This window comes from Epinephelus fuscoguttatus, linkage group LG6 (assembly GCF_011397635.1).
Source record: "Epinephelus fuscoguttatus linkage group LG6, E.fuscoguttatus.final_Chr_v1".
NCBI classification, from domain to species: domain Eukaryota; kingdom Metazoa; phylum Chordata; class Actinopteri; order Perciformes; family Serranidae; genus Epinephelus; species Epinephelus fuscoguttatus.
The window spans coordinates 35,775,284-35,791,255 of NC_064757.1; the positions used below are offsets into that span (position 1 = coordinate 35,775,284).

Below are 15,972 nucleotides of genomic sequence, written 5' to 3' on the forward strand. Positions count from 1 at the left end.
ATGTTAAAGTAACAGCTTTGAATGCAGAGGGATAATAACATTTTTCCTACCCTATAAAAACACCAGGATTCATCAAATTGTAATGGGAATGCAGCATCCACACTGAATTATGTAATCACTACACACTGCAGCCTTTAAATGAATCCCAGTGATGCTGAGAGGATAATGATTGGCGGCAGAAGCGTTTGCAATCATTCACCTGTCTATGTGAAACTGACTCATAAAGAGACGCACTGATGCGTAATGTTTAACCTCAATGGGGAAAACAGCCTATACCGATTACACACAGCTGCAAATTTCCGTGGGAAATTTGAATTAACGAGTAAACAGATGGAATATTAATCACAGCGCAACTTTTGCCTGAGGATAATTACCAACCAAGTTATTAGGAAGACTTTATGCACCATGCGCTCGCAGCATCATGTTATCTCGCGGATGCTGCGTGTCAAGCAAGCTGCATTCAGAAACATGCGACTTTGGTGCGGATCTGCGGCAGCTACCTTTGGCCGGCATCGCTCCCGAAAGAGCCCATAGTCCGGAGAGGGCTGGAGGGGTTAACCCAGGTGGGCTCGGGGGGTTTCTGCGCCTCCGTCTTCACGTCTGGGTCGATCTCCGAGGGAGAGGGCGTCAGCTTAGCGCCTGCCATGGCTCTCTTCCCCTCCCGAGCGTTACCTCCAGCAGAGAGCGGCCAATATGCTTCCTCCTCCTGGTGTAGGAACAGGCTCACTTATAGCGACCGACGGCGCCGGAAAACCGCATCCCCGGTCTCAGTGGTGCTGCACGAAGGCGGAGGGAGAGCGTCTGTCTCCCTGCCGCATCACGGGTTCCTCAGACACACTGAGGGGAGCAGCAGCTTGTCTCCTGCTCATCGAGCGCTCCTCCATCCCTGATGGAGATGTGAGGTCCCCGTGCGTCTCTGAGATTCACACGTCGTCACGATGTAACGTCAACCGTGCGGCCAAACCAACGGGCTCCCCAACTGGTTACATAACCAAGATGGTCAAATGCAATGATCCGAGATTCCCTTTGATCTGTGTCAGTTATTCACCTTCATCATGTCCATCAGCGCATCTTCATCCCTATGATTACTACACTCATTAAAGCGCATCTACCTAGTTAATAATTCAAAGAGTGCTGAATTGTGTCAACCGAGCCGTCCTCACTTCATTATTCAGCTCCTTTCAGTTATTGCTCTCGTATCGACTGCAAAAACGGATCACCACAATAATGAGATGGAACAGACAAATGAGCAGGTGGCCTGGATAAACACTTCATGGAGTGATCAGACTGGTATGCATGAAAACACACGTGACACCTGGAGCACAACCAACATGAGGCATGACAGAGTATCTGACAGTTTATTTCAACAAGCCAAGATAAGCTGGTGAGCCTTTGTCCCACATCTGTTCTCACAAGTTTCTTTAAATGATGGGAGATCCTGGGAAACACTAATAATCAGTCAGCCACATGGGGCATCGTTTTAAGGTGAACTCTTACTGAGCATCACTTTTCAAAACCAACGGGTGTACTTTATACCTTTAAGAATTCATCACTTTGTACTGAAATACTGATTCATAATCAACGATCCAGTATCATTGATTCAAAGTGAAAACATCGATACATATCTTCATCTATAGCATGTGCTTTTATTTTGAAAGTCACCCTCAAACAGCAGCAGGCAGGTGGCAAGCAGTCAAGAGAAAGACAATGAGGATAACACTCTCTGGTATATGGTCAACTGACAAAGCGCATGAAATATGTTAACAATGCCATTACAAGATAAAACATGACGGATCTGCTTGGACGGCATCTCACTCTAGTAACTTCTCACTACAGCAACATTAGCTGCTCAATTTCGTCCAATGTTGGACTGAAAAACCGTGCATGCAGGCTGAAATTCAACCATGCTGTTCTGTTGGGAGATACAGTGACTTAAAACAATGGTGAGGACAAAAAATAATAACATTACATGTAATCTGTTAAGCTATAAGTAGAGGACAAAAAAGTAAAAAACAAAGGAATGGCAGCGTCTCCTGTCGTCTTGTGATATCGATAAATATCATATTGTTGTTCAAAGAATCAATATAATATCGTATCGTGATGAAAGTGGTGGTTTACACCCGTTAAATAGTGCTGCCATTTTCAAATTACAGGTCCAGTGTGTAAGATTTAGAGATTTCTAGTGGTGAGGACTGCAGGTTGCAACCAGCTGAAACTTCTCCTGGTTAGGATTCCGTCAGTGTTTATTGGTTCAGGAGGGTTTTACTGCAAGACAGTTTATCTGCAGAGGTCTCTTCCTCTAAAAAAGAAATGGATGAGATTAGAAAAAACCGGGATAAACACTGAATAAAGTAGTTTCACCACACAAATCAATGTTTCTTCTACACTGTTTGGCACATCGCAGACGGGCTGCTAGCCCAGAATTTGCTATTGAGTGCTCACCTTTTTCTCTGATGACTTAAAGTGTGCTCATGTTATTTCTGCTCCAGACTTTCAAGAGGTTTTTACTAGGAATCTAATGATCCACATATATATATATTCTCTGCTCTACTCCATCTATGTCTTGTTCCAGTAGTCCATTTCTCATCAGGTTGCCCTAGTTTCACAACACCTGATGCAGACTTTCTTGTCCCAGGCAATGTCAGAGCAGGCATGACTCTTGTTTTAGCGGTTTCACTAATCCTGAGGTGGGCTAGCATGATTATGGACCTTGCCTAAGGGTCCAGACTGGATGTGTGTTATCTGCCCTGACTGGGATTCAAACCCCCAGGAGGGGAGTAAAGGCAAAAGTGGTGCCAGTGGTAATCGGAGCACTGGGGGCTGTGACCCCCAAACTGGGAGAGTGGCTCCAGCAGATTCCAGGTATAACATCTGAGGTCTCTGTCCAGAAGAGCGTGAGAACAGCTATGATACTGCACAGAACTCTCAAACTCCCAGCCTCTGGTAAAGGACCGGAGCTTGAGGAAGATACACCACCACCCCCCTGGACGGGCTGTAGTGGCCGATGCGAAAATGCAAATAGCCATATCTAGAGCCAGTGTTTGGTTTGTCTGTTCTGGGCTACTGTAGAAACATGGCGGTTGACGAGGACCAGCTATAAACAACTCATCTGAATGTAACAAAAACACTGCGGTTTGTATTTTCAGACGATCATACACTAAAGAAAACATACTTATTAGGTTGTATTCCATTTTTGCCAATGTATTCCCTAAATAACATTCAGACAACAATGTCAATTAAATTCAACATGTATTAATATGTTTTACGCTGATCAAATTAGCCAGTGATAACGAACAAAAAATCTTCTCCAGATTTTACATCTGAAAGCTAAATAAAGTGTCCTTATAATTTAAATGATTTGTAGTTAAAGAGAACTGGAGCATCTCACAGCACACATTAAACAGAAGGTGGGAAAACACCCTGTAAAAGCAGCCAGTCTCGCACTAACAACCACAGACAGCAGCATCATTAATTAGCCATGGGTCATTTGTTTTCTGATCCATCTGACCTGCATGTGTTTGGACAGTGGGAGAAACCGGAGCACATTAATGAAACATACAAACACAGGGGGTAAATCACACAGATTTGACCATGAACAATACCTCCCAACTGTCAGGTGACAGTGTCGACCATGATGGAGCACTGTAATTCCCAGGTTTGCTCCTATAAGCAGTCAACAGTGCACAAGCATTTAGGAGCTACAACATACAGTGGTGGAAAAAAGTTTTCGGACACCCTTAAAATTTTACACAATCTCAAATATTATCATGAAATATTTGTGGAAAAATCTTTTTTGTGTTTCAAAAGGTGTGGCTGCATTAGACAGATACAAACAAATACAAATTACATTTTTTTGTTTATTGTTTACAAGAAAAACTAACAAAACTAAATTCTTGACAGTTTCAATATGTCAGTTCTCAACAATGTTGGTATCAAAGTCAACAAATAATAGAGAATGTGTTCAAAACTGAACAAAAAATAAATAGACCATCACATCATCAAATTAATATTTAGTAGTCCTGCCATTGGCACGTAGTAGAGCTCTAATCCTGGCTGGCATGTTCCCCACGAGCCTTTCACACTGTTGAGGGGTAATCTTGTCCCATTCTTCTTGAATTACTGCTTTTAATTCTTCTAAATTCTTTGGTTTATGCATTGAAACAGACCTTGTGATAATCCACCACAGATTTTCAATGGGGCTCATGTCCGGGGATTGAGCTGGCCACTCTAAGACCTGGATACTGTGCTCCTGCAGCCAAGTTCTACTGGCCTTGGATGTGTGGCAAGGGGCATTATCTTGTTGAAACATACAGTTTTTACCTTGACGGAACAGTGCATGCGCAGAAGGGAGCATGTGGGTTTCGAGAATGGTACAATACTTGGTAGAGTTCAATGTGCCATCACAGACAGTGAGATGACCAACACCAGCAGCACTCATGCATCCCCAAACCATGATACTGCCTCCACCATGCTTGACAGTAGGTACTGGACATGCTGGAGATAATGCTTCGTCTGGCCTTCTGCGTACCCTCACATTAGTAGGAGGAAGATAAAGCTGGAAACTGGACTCATTTGACCACAATATCTTCTTCCAATTCCTGGCTGTCCAGTTCTTGTGTGCCTGGGCCCAACAACGCCGGGCTAACCTCTGTCTCTCATTGATCAGGGGCTTCTTCATAGCCTTGTAGGACCTTAAGTCATGATCTAAAAGTCGGCCACGTACAGTGCGGGTGGAACACTGGACACCAGTTTGGTTTGACCACTGCTGCTGAAGCTCCTGTGATGTCATTCGGCGGTTTTGCCTGCACATGCGGATCAGGATGCGGATTTCTTGCTGAAGAAACCCTTGGACACCCAGATCTTGGTTTGTCTTCCAAGCTGTTGGTTCGTTCGTTCCTGGCTATCTGGCGGCAGCTGTACCCTTCCTGGCTGAGAATCTTTATATTCAGGTGTGTTTCCTGCGTTAGGTTCCTTGTTTTAGCCATTTTTGTGTCTGAAGAACTTTCAAATGTGCTGGCTTTATGTAGACACGAAGCTTGGCAACAAAAATTGTGTCTTTTAATAAAAAGAACAACCTTCATCACTGGTACCAAAATGACCCAATACTCAAAATTTCTTATGTATTTTTATGGAACCAATCAATTTTAAGTTTTTAATGGCTTTTTTAGGATTTATTTAGTATTTTGGCTGTGACTGTACTAAAAGAAATTGCACTTGAAGACCTAAGAGTGATTCTTAATGCAATATTTCACAAATGCATGGGGTGTCCGAAAACTTTTTTTCCACCACTGTATATCCTGTAGTTAACTTGTGAATTTTCACGTTAATTACCCAGGAGGCTGGTTGTAAGACGAGTCACATGTACAAGACAGGAGACAATGACTGAGTGATACACAAGTGGCAACCGCTAGGGCAAAAAATGAAGTCAATTCAAAGTGCCAAAAACTGCAGTTCATGATACGGCCACTTGAGGCTGGCTCTGGAAGTGAGTCAATCCCCATAGATGCTAAACTTTACAGCAGAAATAAACATGTTTAAAGTCTGGTACAAAAAAAGATTGTGGTCTATATAGATTATTCAACATTCATGACAGTTGTACAGCAGATGAACTTTTATATAACTCACCTGTTTATATTTTATTAAGGCTTAAAGTTATGCATAATTAAGGGCAGGGCCATTAAAGTGAAAGGCTGTCTGTGAAGCATTACCACAGTCTATGAATCAGATGCTCTCCTTCCTCCTTCACAGTTCCACGCCAACATTTAAATATGGTTACATCTGGCTCCAGGCTTCAAAACGGGAGTCAGTAAACCCATGGGTGACATCACAGTAGCTATGTTCGTCATGTTAGAGTCTATGGTGATACTGTGGAAGCATGATGCATGCTAATGAGATAATTTGTCTCTGTAACTCTCATTTCTCTGCAGTGATGAAATTATTATCACAGAATATTTAAGAAAAGTTTTCATGGGAATAAAAATTGCCATATTTTTTCTGAATTATTGAGATGATAATCTAAGAATTGTAAATTGTAGAATTGTAATGAAAATTTAATTAAGAAAATCATTTTTTTAAATTAATGAGATAATTTGTCACAGTAACTCTTGTTTTTCTGAATTGATGAAATTATCATTTTAGAAAATGTAAGAAAAGTTTTCGTGGGAAAAAAATGCCCTGTTTTTCTGAATTATTAAGACAATAATCTCAGTACTGTAATCAAAATTTTATTTTAAAAAAATACAATTTTTCTAAATTAATGAGATAATTTGTCTCGGTAAGTCTCATTTCTCTGTAGTGATGAAATTATTATTTTAGAAAATTTAAGAAAAGTTTTCAGGGGTAAAAAATTGCCCTGTTTTGCTGAATTATTGAGATAGTATCTCAGAATTGTAATTAGAATTGAATGGGGAAAAAAATTATTTTTTCTGAATTAATTAGGTAATTACCTCAGTAACTCTTATTTCTCTGTAGTGATAAAATTATTGTTTTTAGAAAATTTAAGAAAAGTTTTCATGGGAAAAAATTTCCCTGTTTTTCTGAATTATTGAGATAATTTGTCCCAGTAATTCGCATTTCACTGTAGTGATGAAATTTTTATCTTAGAAAATTTAACAAAAGTTTTCATGGGAAAAAAATGCCCCATTTTTCCGAATTATTGAGACAATAATCTCAGAATTGTAATTAGAATTTGGGGGGTGGGTCTTGGTAACTGTCATTTCTCTGTAGTGATAAAATTATTATTTTAGAAAATTTAAGAAAAGTTTTCAAAAAAATGCCCTGTTTTTTAATTAACAATCTCATTAATTCAGGAAAAAAAGAAGAAAATAAAATGCTGAACTTTTTTTCCATTAAAATGTCTCTCAGAAGTTTGAGATAGTGATGTTATTAATTCAGAAATTCATTTTTTCTTAAGTGAATGCATTTTGGTTCCAAATGATGCTGATGTTTCCCGCTGTTATCAATCAGTATAAACTCCCGGCTTGACATGAATCCATAGCAGCCATTTGTAAAGATGAGCTCATGTTTCTCATCTCCTTATAATAATCATGATCTACAGGCCTAATGACAGTCATGCATACAGGATGCAGTTCATTTCTAATGTAGGTAACATGAGCTGAACTCTCATTAGTAATGCATTTAGGAAACACATAACACAATCCACATTCACAGCACATGGCTTTTTGAGCCCAGCCTGCAGGAAACACATTAAATTATCTGCTGATAGCAGCCTTGGGATTAGAGAGGTGGGGATGTGAAGAGAGGGCTGCATATTTAATCCCCAACTAGCATAGTTATATTTTGGGAAGTGAGTGCACAAAAAAATCCACTTCATTTTAAACAGCTGGTATGAATATATTTGAGCGAGCTACTTTAAGAAATACTTCACACCACAAATATGAGCTGTATCAGAATGTGGGATGGTGTTCTCTCACTGATAGAAAAACACTGTTTCCTTTGTGCTCATAACGCATTGCTTGGAAAGCTACCCTTCTATCTTACTTCTCTTTTAAAAATCAAATCAATCTCTCATCACACACACTCACAGGAATTTTTATCCCTTGAAACTGAGTAAATTAGCTTTTCGTTTTTTGGCCCAAATGAATGGAACAAGTTGCAAGAGGTATTTAAATCAGACAGGTACGTGTCTTTAGATCATTTCAAATGTGAGCTATATGATATGGTTGTTTTACAGTGTTCCTACTTTGGTTAATTGACAGACATGATTTTCTACATATTACTGTTTTTATTGTTGTTGCTATGTATCCGTCTTTTATGACTTCCACTCCATTACTTAACTTTTTCATCTTTTTACTGTTTTTTTTATTGCTGTTTATAAGTCTTGATAGACATTGCTGCTACCTGTTTGTTTTTATGGATTTTCTTTTATCATTTTATTGCAATTGCGATTATATATTTGTATCCTTCTAGCCTAATGGATGTGCACTCAGGGCGTTGCAGTAAAAGAGCTTAACGCTCAGTCAATTTTACCCGAATAAACAATGGTTGATGATGATGATCCATTTGTTTATCAATTAAACAGTCATAGGCAAAGTCATAAGTGACAGCAAAACCACCAAGCTACGCGAGTGGAACAACATGCCTCCACTGAACGACTGCATTTAACAACAGCTAAACTATATAAAAAAATCAGTCTTTAAACTCTCACACGACAGGTGTAGTGTAATCCAAGTCTCAGTTATCCAATTGTATGCTCACTACCTCCCAGACAGACAGCCCTTTCCAATGGGGAACTGAACTAAAATAGAAACCTATCCATGCTTTCTTCAAAGCCAGACTCCATTCACATACAGCAGCAATTTTACCTTGCTGAACACAGGAGCTGCTGGTCTACTGCTTCCTCGATCATTTAGTTTGTTTGTGTTATTGTGTGACTTTGGTGAAGCTGAACTAACCCTTTAAAACACCAATAATCACATAGTTATACAAACTTACTAACTGAACGAGGCAGCGATACACCAGCAGCTCCCATGTTGTGCAAGGTAAAATTACTGCTTTTGTCAATGGAGTCTGGCTTTGAGAAGAGCAGAGGTAAGTTTCACTTTTAATTTAGTTTCTTGTCCGAAAGGGCTGGGTTTGGGAAGTACTGAAGGTACAACTGGATAAATGAGACCTGGATTATACTGCACGAGTTGTGTGAGAGTTTGAAGACTGATTTTTTCATATAGTGAAGGCATGTTGTTCCACTGGAACAGCTCAGTGATCCCTGGTATAAAACAGCCTCAGACTGAACTGAATGACCCCAAGTACTGAATCAACGTCCTCCATAAAAATAATGGTAGGGGCATTCTTCACCTCCACACCTATCCTAATTGCCAAACGCCATTATCCAGCACTTAAAAACTGTAATGCATTTAATGGGAAATGAAAACATGCAGATCAATAAACAATGTGGTATTATCTAGTCTTGTGAAACATCTTTTCTTTAAGCAAATGCATCTGTCTAGTCAATGCTTGTGGTTTTGTGTAGAGTGGTTTCTGTTGCCTGCAAGGAGTGCAAAGTCAGAAAAAGAGAGTGAAATGAATGGACCGAGGAAGAAAGATAACATTTTCCTCGGAGTGACAGAGAGATGGGTGCAGATGAGTCCATCTGTAGCAGAAACAGGTGCAGAAGCACAGATTTGAGCATAGAGACACTCTGTGGTGAAGCAGAGAATTGCAGATTGTATAAGTCTGATGTGACAACAGCGGCACGGCAAAAACACGCTGTACTACAAAAAGCAGGCATTGGCCAGTGCCGACGTGATGCACTGTACAGCTAATGACCCAGATGGCAGTATGGCCTTGGGTTTTATCTCTCGTGAGCACGTACTAATGTTGCACCCTTGAACAAGCTGCTCAACCCCTCTACATGCTTCAGGTACATCACAGAAGCTGCTGGAAACTACACCCCAACTAGAGGGAAATGAGACAAATGACACTCCAATGATGCAAAAAATAAGCGCAGAAAGCCAAGTCTAAAGCATTTAACATGATTTAAATTTACATTTATAAAAGACTGGCTTTGGCATGAGTTGCCTGCTTGCACTCTTCTGTGCCAGACATGAATTCAGAACACAGCAAGAATTTTAGATCAGTTAATATTTCTCATCTCAAGCTCGTAATAATGATCGTACAGGCCTATTTACAGGCGTGTGCTCACAGGATGCAGTTTATCTCAATGTAACCAGAGCTCTGGAATTATTGCAGCATAATCAGCCAACTGAGTAGCTTTGGATTCACGCTGGATATTTACATATATTATTTTAGGTTTAGGCTAGATTTCGAGAGGGTAGGGATATAAACGACCGTGAGAGAGAGCTGCAGTGAAGCCTATTAGCAGAGTACTGGGCAGAACTGGTGAAGCATTCCACTGTAAAATGTTTAGCACATCAGCTTGAACCAATTCCAGATTCTGCGAGATGAGTAAGTTCCAGCCACTGAGATCAAAAAAAGGAGAAGAGAAAAAAGGGAAACTGGGGACAGAGCTGATAAGACACCCTGCTGTATCAAAGTGCCACTGCTGTAGCATTTAAAGAGGTACAGCTGCAGAAAAACGCAGCTGAGGACATTGCTCGAAAATATGTGATCGTATTGTTGGAAATACAGAGAATTTAAAAAGAGGAAACAGCAAGATTTATTAACAATTATTACTGATGGAATTTGTGACAGTTTGACATAGAGGACATGCAAAAGCCAGTCACAGAGAGATGTGCATCACCAACCAGAGCTGAGGAGGGAGGGTTGTGTTGAATGCAGCAAAGAGGAGCTGATCAGTGGTAACAGCTCCAGAGAAAGAAGGTCCCTTCTGCTGTGTGACTGTGTCTAACTGTAATATCATTCATCTTACTTGTATTTATATTAAGTTTTGAATGGACTGTTAAAGTAAAAGCTTGTGATTCTATGACTGAGTATCTGCCGCCACTTCCTGTTCAAATTAAAAGCCCTTGTTTCAACAAAAAAGTACTCTAGCATTTCATACTCAGTCCAGCCATATACCAGGTTTGAGTCTTGCAGTGCAGTGGTTAGCACTGTCGCCTCACAGCAAGAGTTCCTGGTGGGCACCCAGGGTGGGGGAGCCTTTCTTTGTGGAGTTTGCATGTTCTCCCTATGTCAGCGTGGGTGTTCTCTGGGTACTCCGGCTTCCTCCCACAGTCCAAAGACATGCAGGGTAATTGCCCGTAGGTGTGAATGTGAGTGTGAATGGTTGTGTCTATAGCCCCTTTTACACTGCCAGATTTTCCATGAATGTTGGGCCGTTTTGCTGGCAAGCTGCGAGCGTTTAGACACACAGAGCCGGATTGGCGAGTTGATCCGAGGTGCCCAATTTTCCACCTCATAGGGTAGTCATATTGGTGGAACCCTTTTAGAGACCGAGGCGGCCTTCCGCAATGGAAATGGCTGTTGATGACTTGTGGAAGGAGCTGTTGATGACGTCGCATGTGTGAGCCACTTGTGGTGGATAAACAGGAAACAGCTGATAGCAGGAATTAGTGAGCAGCTAGTAGCAAGAGGGAAACGCAAATCTGACAGACACTGTTAAGATGAGCAACTGGGGAGACAAGGAATTGCGCACCCTCCTTGCCCTCGCAAACGAAGAGGCCATTTACCATCAGATGACGGGGACGGTGAAGGACGGGCCAACTTATGAGAGAATCGCCGAAGGACTGACCAGCCACGGCTTCCTTCCCACGTCACTGTTTACGTCACACGCTGTTGCTTGCTCACGCCCCCCATTGCCCCGAAAAAGGTGCATTCTGTATAAACAAAAGTAGGCAGGCAGCATTTTGCTGCATTCCCTGATTTTGTTTTTATACTGCCAATGCTGAAAGAAGACTGATTGGGCTTTCCTGCAAATTTGCACAACTCCTATCTAAAAAGGGCTTATGTGTCAGCCCTGTGATAGTCTGGTGATGTGTGCAAAGTGTACCCTGCCTCTCTCCCAGTGTCAGCTGGGATAGGCTCTAACACCTATCGGCTATCTGCTTTATCCTGTTCCAAACTATCATTATTATATCAGTCTTTAAAAAATCCATTGGTCGACCCCCATTTTGTACCCACTTCTAAAGAAAAACGATTACTTGTATGGTTTTGCTTGCAGTCAATCACCACGTGTTCTTCGATTTAATGTGACCTGTCATTGGTCCACTACCGCAGCAGCTTTAACCCATGTTTTCCAAGATGGCGCCAGTATGTTTGGCAGGCCGTCGGTCGCGTCTACTCAGTTTATTGTTTGTTATTGCTCTGTTCCTATGTGTCTGCTGCTGGGATGTCTCGGCTCTATTTGCTTATGATCGCCAAGCTCTTCTCAACATTCGAGTCTCTGACGCATCGCTAACGCTGTTAAAGCATGAATTGGGAGACCCGACTGCAAGCCTCCCTCCTTTGCTGGCAGATATTCCATCTTACCTGCGCCGCTCACCTTGCGCCCCTCCCCGCAAAAAACGTCATAAAAGACGGGGTAAGCGCAGTGGTGTATTGGTGAAAGTCAAGGCCTATCTGTCGCTGTCCTGTGTGGCTGATCCTCGCCTCCTTCGTGGTGGATTTTGCTACTCTTCTGCCGTCAGACGCTCAATACAGCTCAGAGGACCGTGGTTACGGATTGTCATTCCCAGCCCTCCCGCTGCTGCTGTTCCTGGCCTGACGATGCCGTCTGGCACGCCAATGGATGCTGCTCCTGCTACTTCGCCATTGAGCTCTGTTTCTGCAGGCCGGACGACAACGCCGGTTCCGATCGATCGCTGTCTCACATGGATCGTTGGCGGCCCCTGCCCAGTGTGGCCTGATGTCGGTGTCTCTTCCTGAGCAGCTGCGTGTGCCCAGAGGCGGCGTTGTCCACACAAACCTTCGCCCGCTAAGACGTGCCTCGACCAGCATGACTCCTAGCGTTACCTTGAGGATGGCCTTGATCAATGCTAGATCCCTAGCTAACAAGACCTTCTTGCTGAATGACTTTTTCACCTCCCGTAAGTTGGATTTTATGTTTGTGACGGAAACCTGGCTGCATACTGGTGAGTCCACACCGTTTTCAAAACTTCTCCCTCCTGACTGTACATTTCTCAGCTCCCCTTGGACCACCGGCAAGGGTGGAGGGCTGGCCTGTGTTTTCAAATCCAGCTTTCACTGTCAGCAGATACCATCTGTCACTTATTCCAGCTTTGAGCTGCAGCTTTTTAAACTGAATTCCTCTCCTCCCTTGCTGTGTGCGGTGGTGTATCGTCCACCCAAATACAATAAGAATTTTATTCAGGATTTTGAAAACTTTCTGTCTGGAATTATGGTGGATTTTGATCACTTCTTAATTTCCGGTGACCTGAATGTTCATGTGTGCTGCGAAACCAGTTCTCTGGTCAAAGACTTCTTGTCACTGATCGACTCCTTTAATCTCATACAGTGGGTCTCTGGCCCGACGCATGATAAGGGGCATACACTTGACCTAGTGCTGTCTCATGGTTTGTCTGTCTGTGCCAGTGAAATTTGTAATAGTGCTTGTATTTCTGATCACTTTCCTGTTATATTTTCTGCTACTGTCCCCTGCTCTGTTGTCGCTGCTCGTCCACCTGCACGCTGTTTTCGTGCTACAAATTCCAGCACTACGTTGCAATTTTCTACAGCGTTTAATGGTTATATGCATTCTACTGTGGAGGGGTATGGTGCCCTTAGTGCTGAAGAGCTTGTTGCTCTTTTTAACTCCACATGCACTAGCATTTTGGACGCCATCGCTCCCTTACGCATCGAACGCCTTAAGGCAATTTCTGAACCATGGATAAATGACTCTATACGTGCTCTCAGACGCTCTTGTAGGCGTGCTGAGAGAAGGTGGAAGAACGACAAGTTGCATGTCTCCGTTGGGATTCTACGGGAGTGCTTATTGGAGTATCAGAAAGCGGTGAAAGCTGCTAAAACTGCTTACATCTCGCACCTTGTCTCAAACAACATTGATAAACCAAAGGTTCTGTTTAATGTTTTAGATTCTCTTGTTAACCCACGTGATACTGCTCCCATTGTTCCAACTCCTGCTCTCTGTAATGATTTCCTCAACTTTTTTGTCGAGAAAATCTCTGCTCTTCATTCTGTACCTTGTCTTGCTGAGCCTGATCCCTCTGACCCTCCCATGTGCCCAGCTGTTTTTGACCAGTTTGAGCCTATATCACTGTCCTCTCTGTCAGATATAGTTCGTGGGATGCGACCCACAAACTGCCTCTCAGACAGTATTCCCTCGCACCTTTTTAAAGAGGTTTTTGATTCAGTTGGATCTATTATTCTTGTTCTGATTCATAACTGTTTTAGTTCAGGGTGTTTTCCTGCCCCTTTTAAACATGCTATAGTGCAGTCACTCATTAAAAAGCCCAGCCTGGACCCCTCTGTTCTCTCCAACTTCAGGCCCATCTCCAAATTACCCTTCCTGTCCAAAGTGTTAGAGAAAGTAATTGCTGTACAGTTGCAATCATTTTTAGTACAAAATGATATCTATGAGAAGTTTCAATCTGGTTTTAGGTCTGGTCACAGTACTGAAACTGCTCTTTTAAGAGTGTTTAATGATCTTGTCTTAACTGTGGACTCAGGATGTGCCGCTATCCTGGTGACCTTAGATTTGCCGGCTGCCTTTGATACTGTTGATCATAGGACCCTCTTATCACGCCTAGATCACTGTGTAGGCATTAAAGGTACTGCCCTCAAGTTGCTACAGTTGTACCTAACCGACAGGAGTTTCTCTGTCCATCTGGGTGAATTCTCCTCAAATGTGGCCCCTCTTACCTGTGGGGTCCCCCAAGGCTCCATTTTGGGCCCTTTATTGTTTTCTTTATATATGCTGCCCCTAGGTTCCATTCTCCGTAAGCATAATGTTTCTTTTCATTGCTTTGCAGATGATGTCCAAGTGTACCTTCCTTTAAAATTAAAATGTAAGGACTCTCTGCAGCCTCTGTTAGCTTGTCTTAATGACATAAAAACTTGGATGGGCCTAAATTTCCTGAATCTAAATGATAATAAGACTGAGGTTATTGTATTTGGATATCCGGAATGTGTAAATGACTCTGTTGGTGCTCTGGGCCCCTTGGCTTCCAAAAACTGTTCTTTTATTAAAAGCCTTGGTGTCACTTTTGATAGTGCTTTTAAGTTTGATAGACAAATTGGTTCTGTGGTCAAAGGTGCTTTCTTTCAGCTTCGCCTGCTCGCCAAAGTAAAGCCCTATCTCTCACCCAAAGACTTGGAGAGAGTTATCCATGCCTTCATTATGTCTAGGCTTGATTACTGCAACTCTCTGTATGTGGGCTTAGATAAACGTTCTTTGCGGCGTCTGCAGCTAGTGCAAAATGCTGCTGCTCGCCTTTTGACCAGCACGAAAAAACGTGACCATATCACACCGGTTCTGGCCTCTTTGCATTGGCTTCCTGTCCACTGCAGGATTGATTTTAAGATTTTGATGTTTGTTTTTAAGATATTGAATGGTCTGGCCCCCCAGTACTTAGTTGAACTCATCCATGTTCACACACCAGCTAGAGCTCTGAGGTCATCAAATGAGTTGCTTCTAGATGTCCCGATATCTAGGCTCAAAACTAAAGGCGACCGAGCCTTCGCGGTGGCTGCCCCAAAATTGTGGAACAGCTTACCACTGTATATTAGATCTGCCCAGACTCTTGAGATATTTAAGTCGTTGCTGAAGACCCATCTTTTCTCGTTAGCATTTGACGCATGTTGAGCCGAACATTGCCGATGTATGGACTGTTTTTATTGAATTTTGTGCCTATTGTGCACTTTATTTTGTTTTCTATTGTTACTCTTGTGTGCTCGAATTCTGTATTTTTCTATTTCTATAGTTGTATTTTAATACTTTAGTGCTTTCTAGATTGTACAGCACTTTGGCAAACCTCGGTTGTTTTAAATGTGCTATATAAATAAATTTGACCTTTGACCTTTGACCATACAGTCTGCAGTGTGGTGGAGTCGAGCTCTGTGTATTTGATGGAGTTGGCTGTTCAGTGTGCCAAGATGCCACAGAAACATTTAAAAGTATGGCTCTATTAACACACCGATGGCATCTGGTGGCATTTTACCCAACAGAATGCCTCCATTCACATGATGGGTATCAAATGAAGAAGAAAAAAGAGGCATCAAATTAGGCACTCTGCTGGTATCTCTATCACTTCCAGTGTATTGGTACTGGTATCTTAATTTTTTAAAGATACTCCACCCTAGCCGCTGATGGGCCAGATAATTTAGGAAAGCCTTGGTGAGCGACCAGGCTTCCCTCTAAAGCTGCATAATCTTTGGGCGCCCCTCAGCTTCATGCTCTGTGCTGCAGATGGGCGTCGAGAGCTGTGATAATGCTTCCTCTGTCAAAACATATTAAGGCAGTGAGCTGGCGCTGCTGTGGGCGAGCTGTCTGCCTGTGCTCAGCATAGCCAGAGAGGAGGAAGAAGTCTAGCCAATGCCACTGGCAGGCTTACACACAGGAGTGTACACACGCAGTGG

At 42.4% G+C, this 15,972-nt stretch overlaps 1 protein-coding gene across 14 annotated transcripts in view; it reads right to left on the reverse strand.

The window, feature by feature from the left end:
• The window catches only part of kcnt1b (potassium sodium-activated channel subfamily T member 1b), a 125,362-nt gene that overhangs the window by 85,226 nt on the left and 24,164 nt on the right, over nt 1-15,972 (reverse strand). For 2 of the 14 annotated variants that reach the window (XM_049578122.1, XM_049578119.1), the window contains exon 1: nt 501-1,139. The exons of the other annotated variants lie outside the window; for them this stretch is intronic. In XM_049578122.1, coding sequence (XP_049434079.1) covers nt 501-646 — 146 coding nt within the window. In that variant the 5' untranslated portion in view covers nt 647-1,139. Of the gene's footprint in view, nt 1-500; nt 1,140-15,972 lie in introns of those variants that run through there. 14 annotated transcript variants of the gene reach the window in all.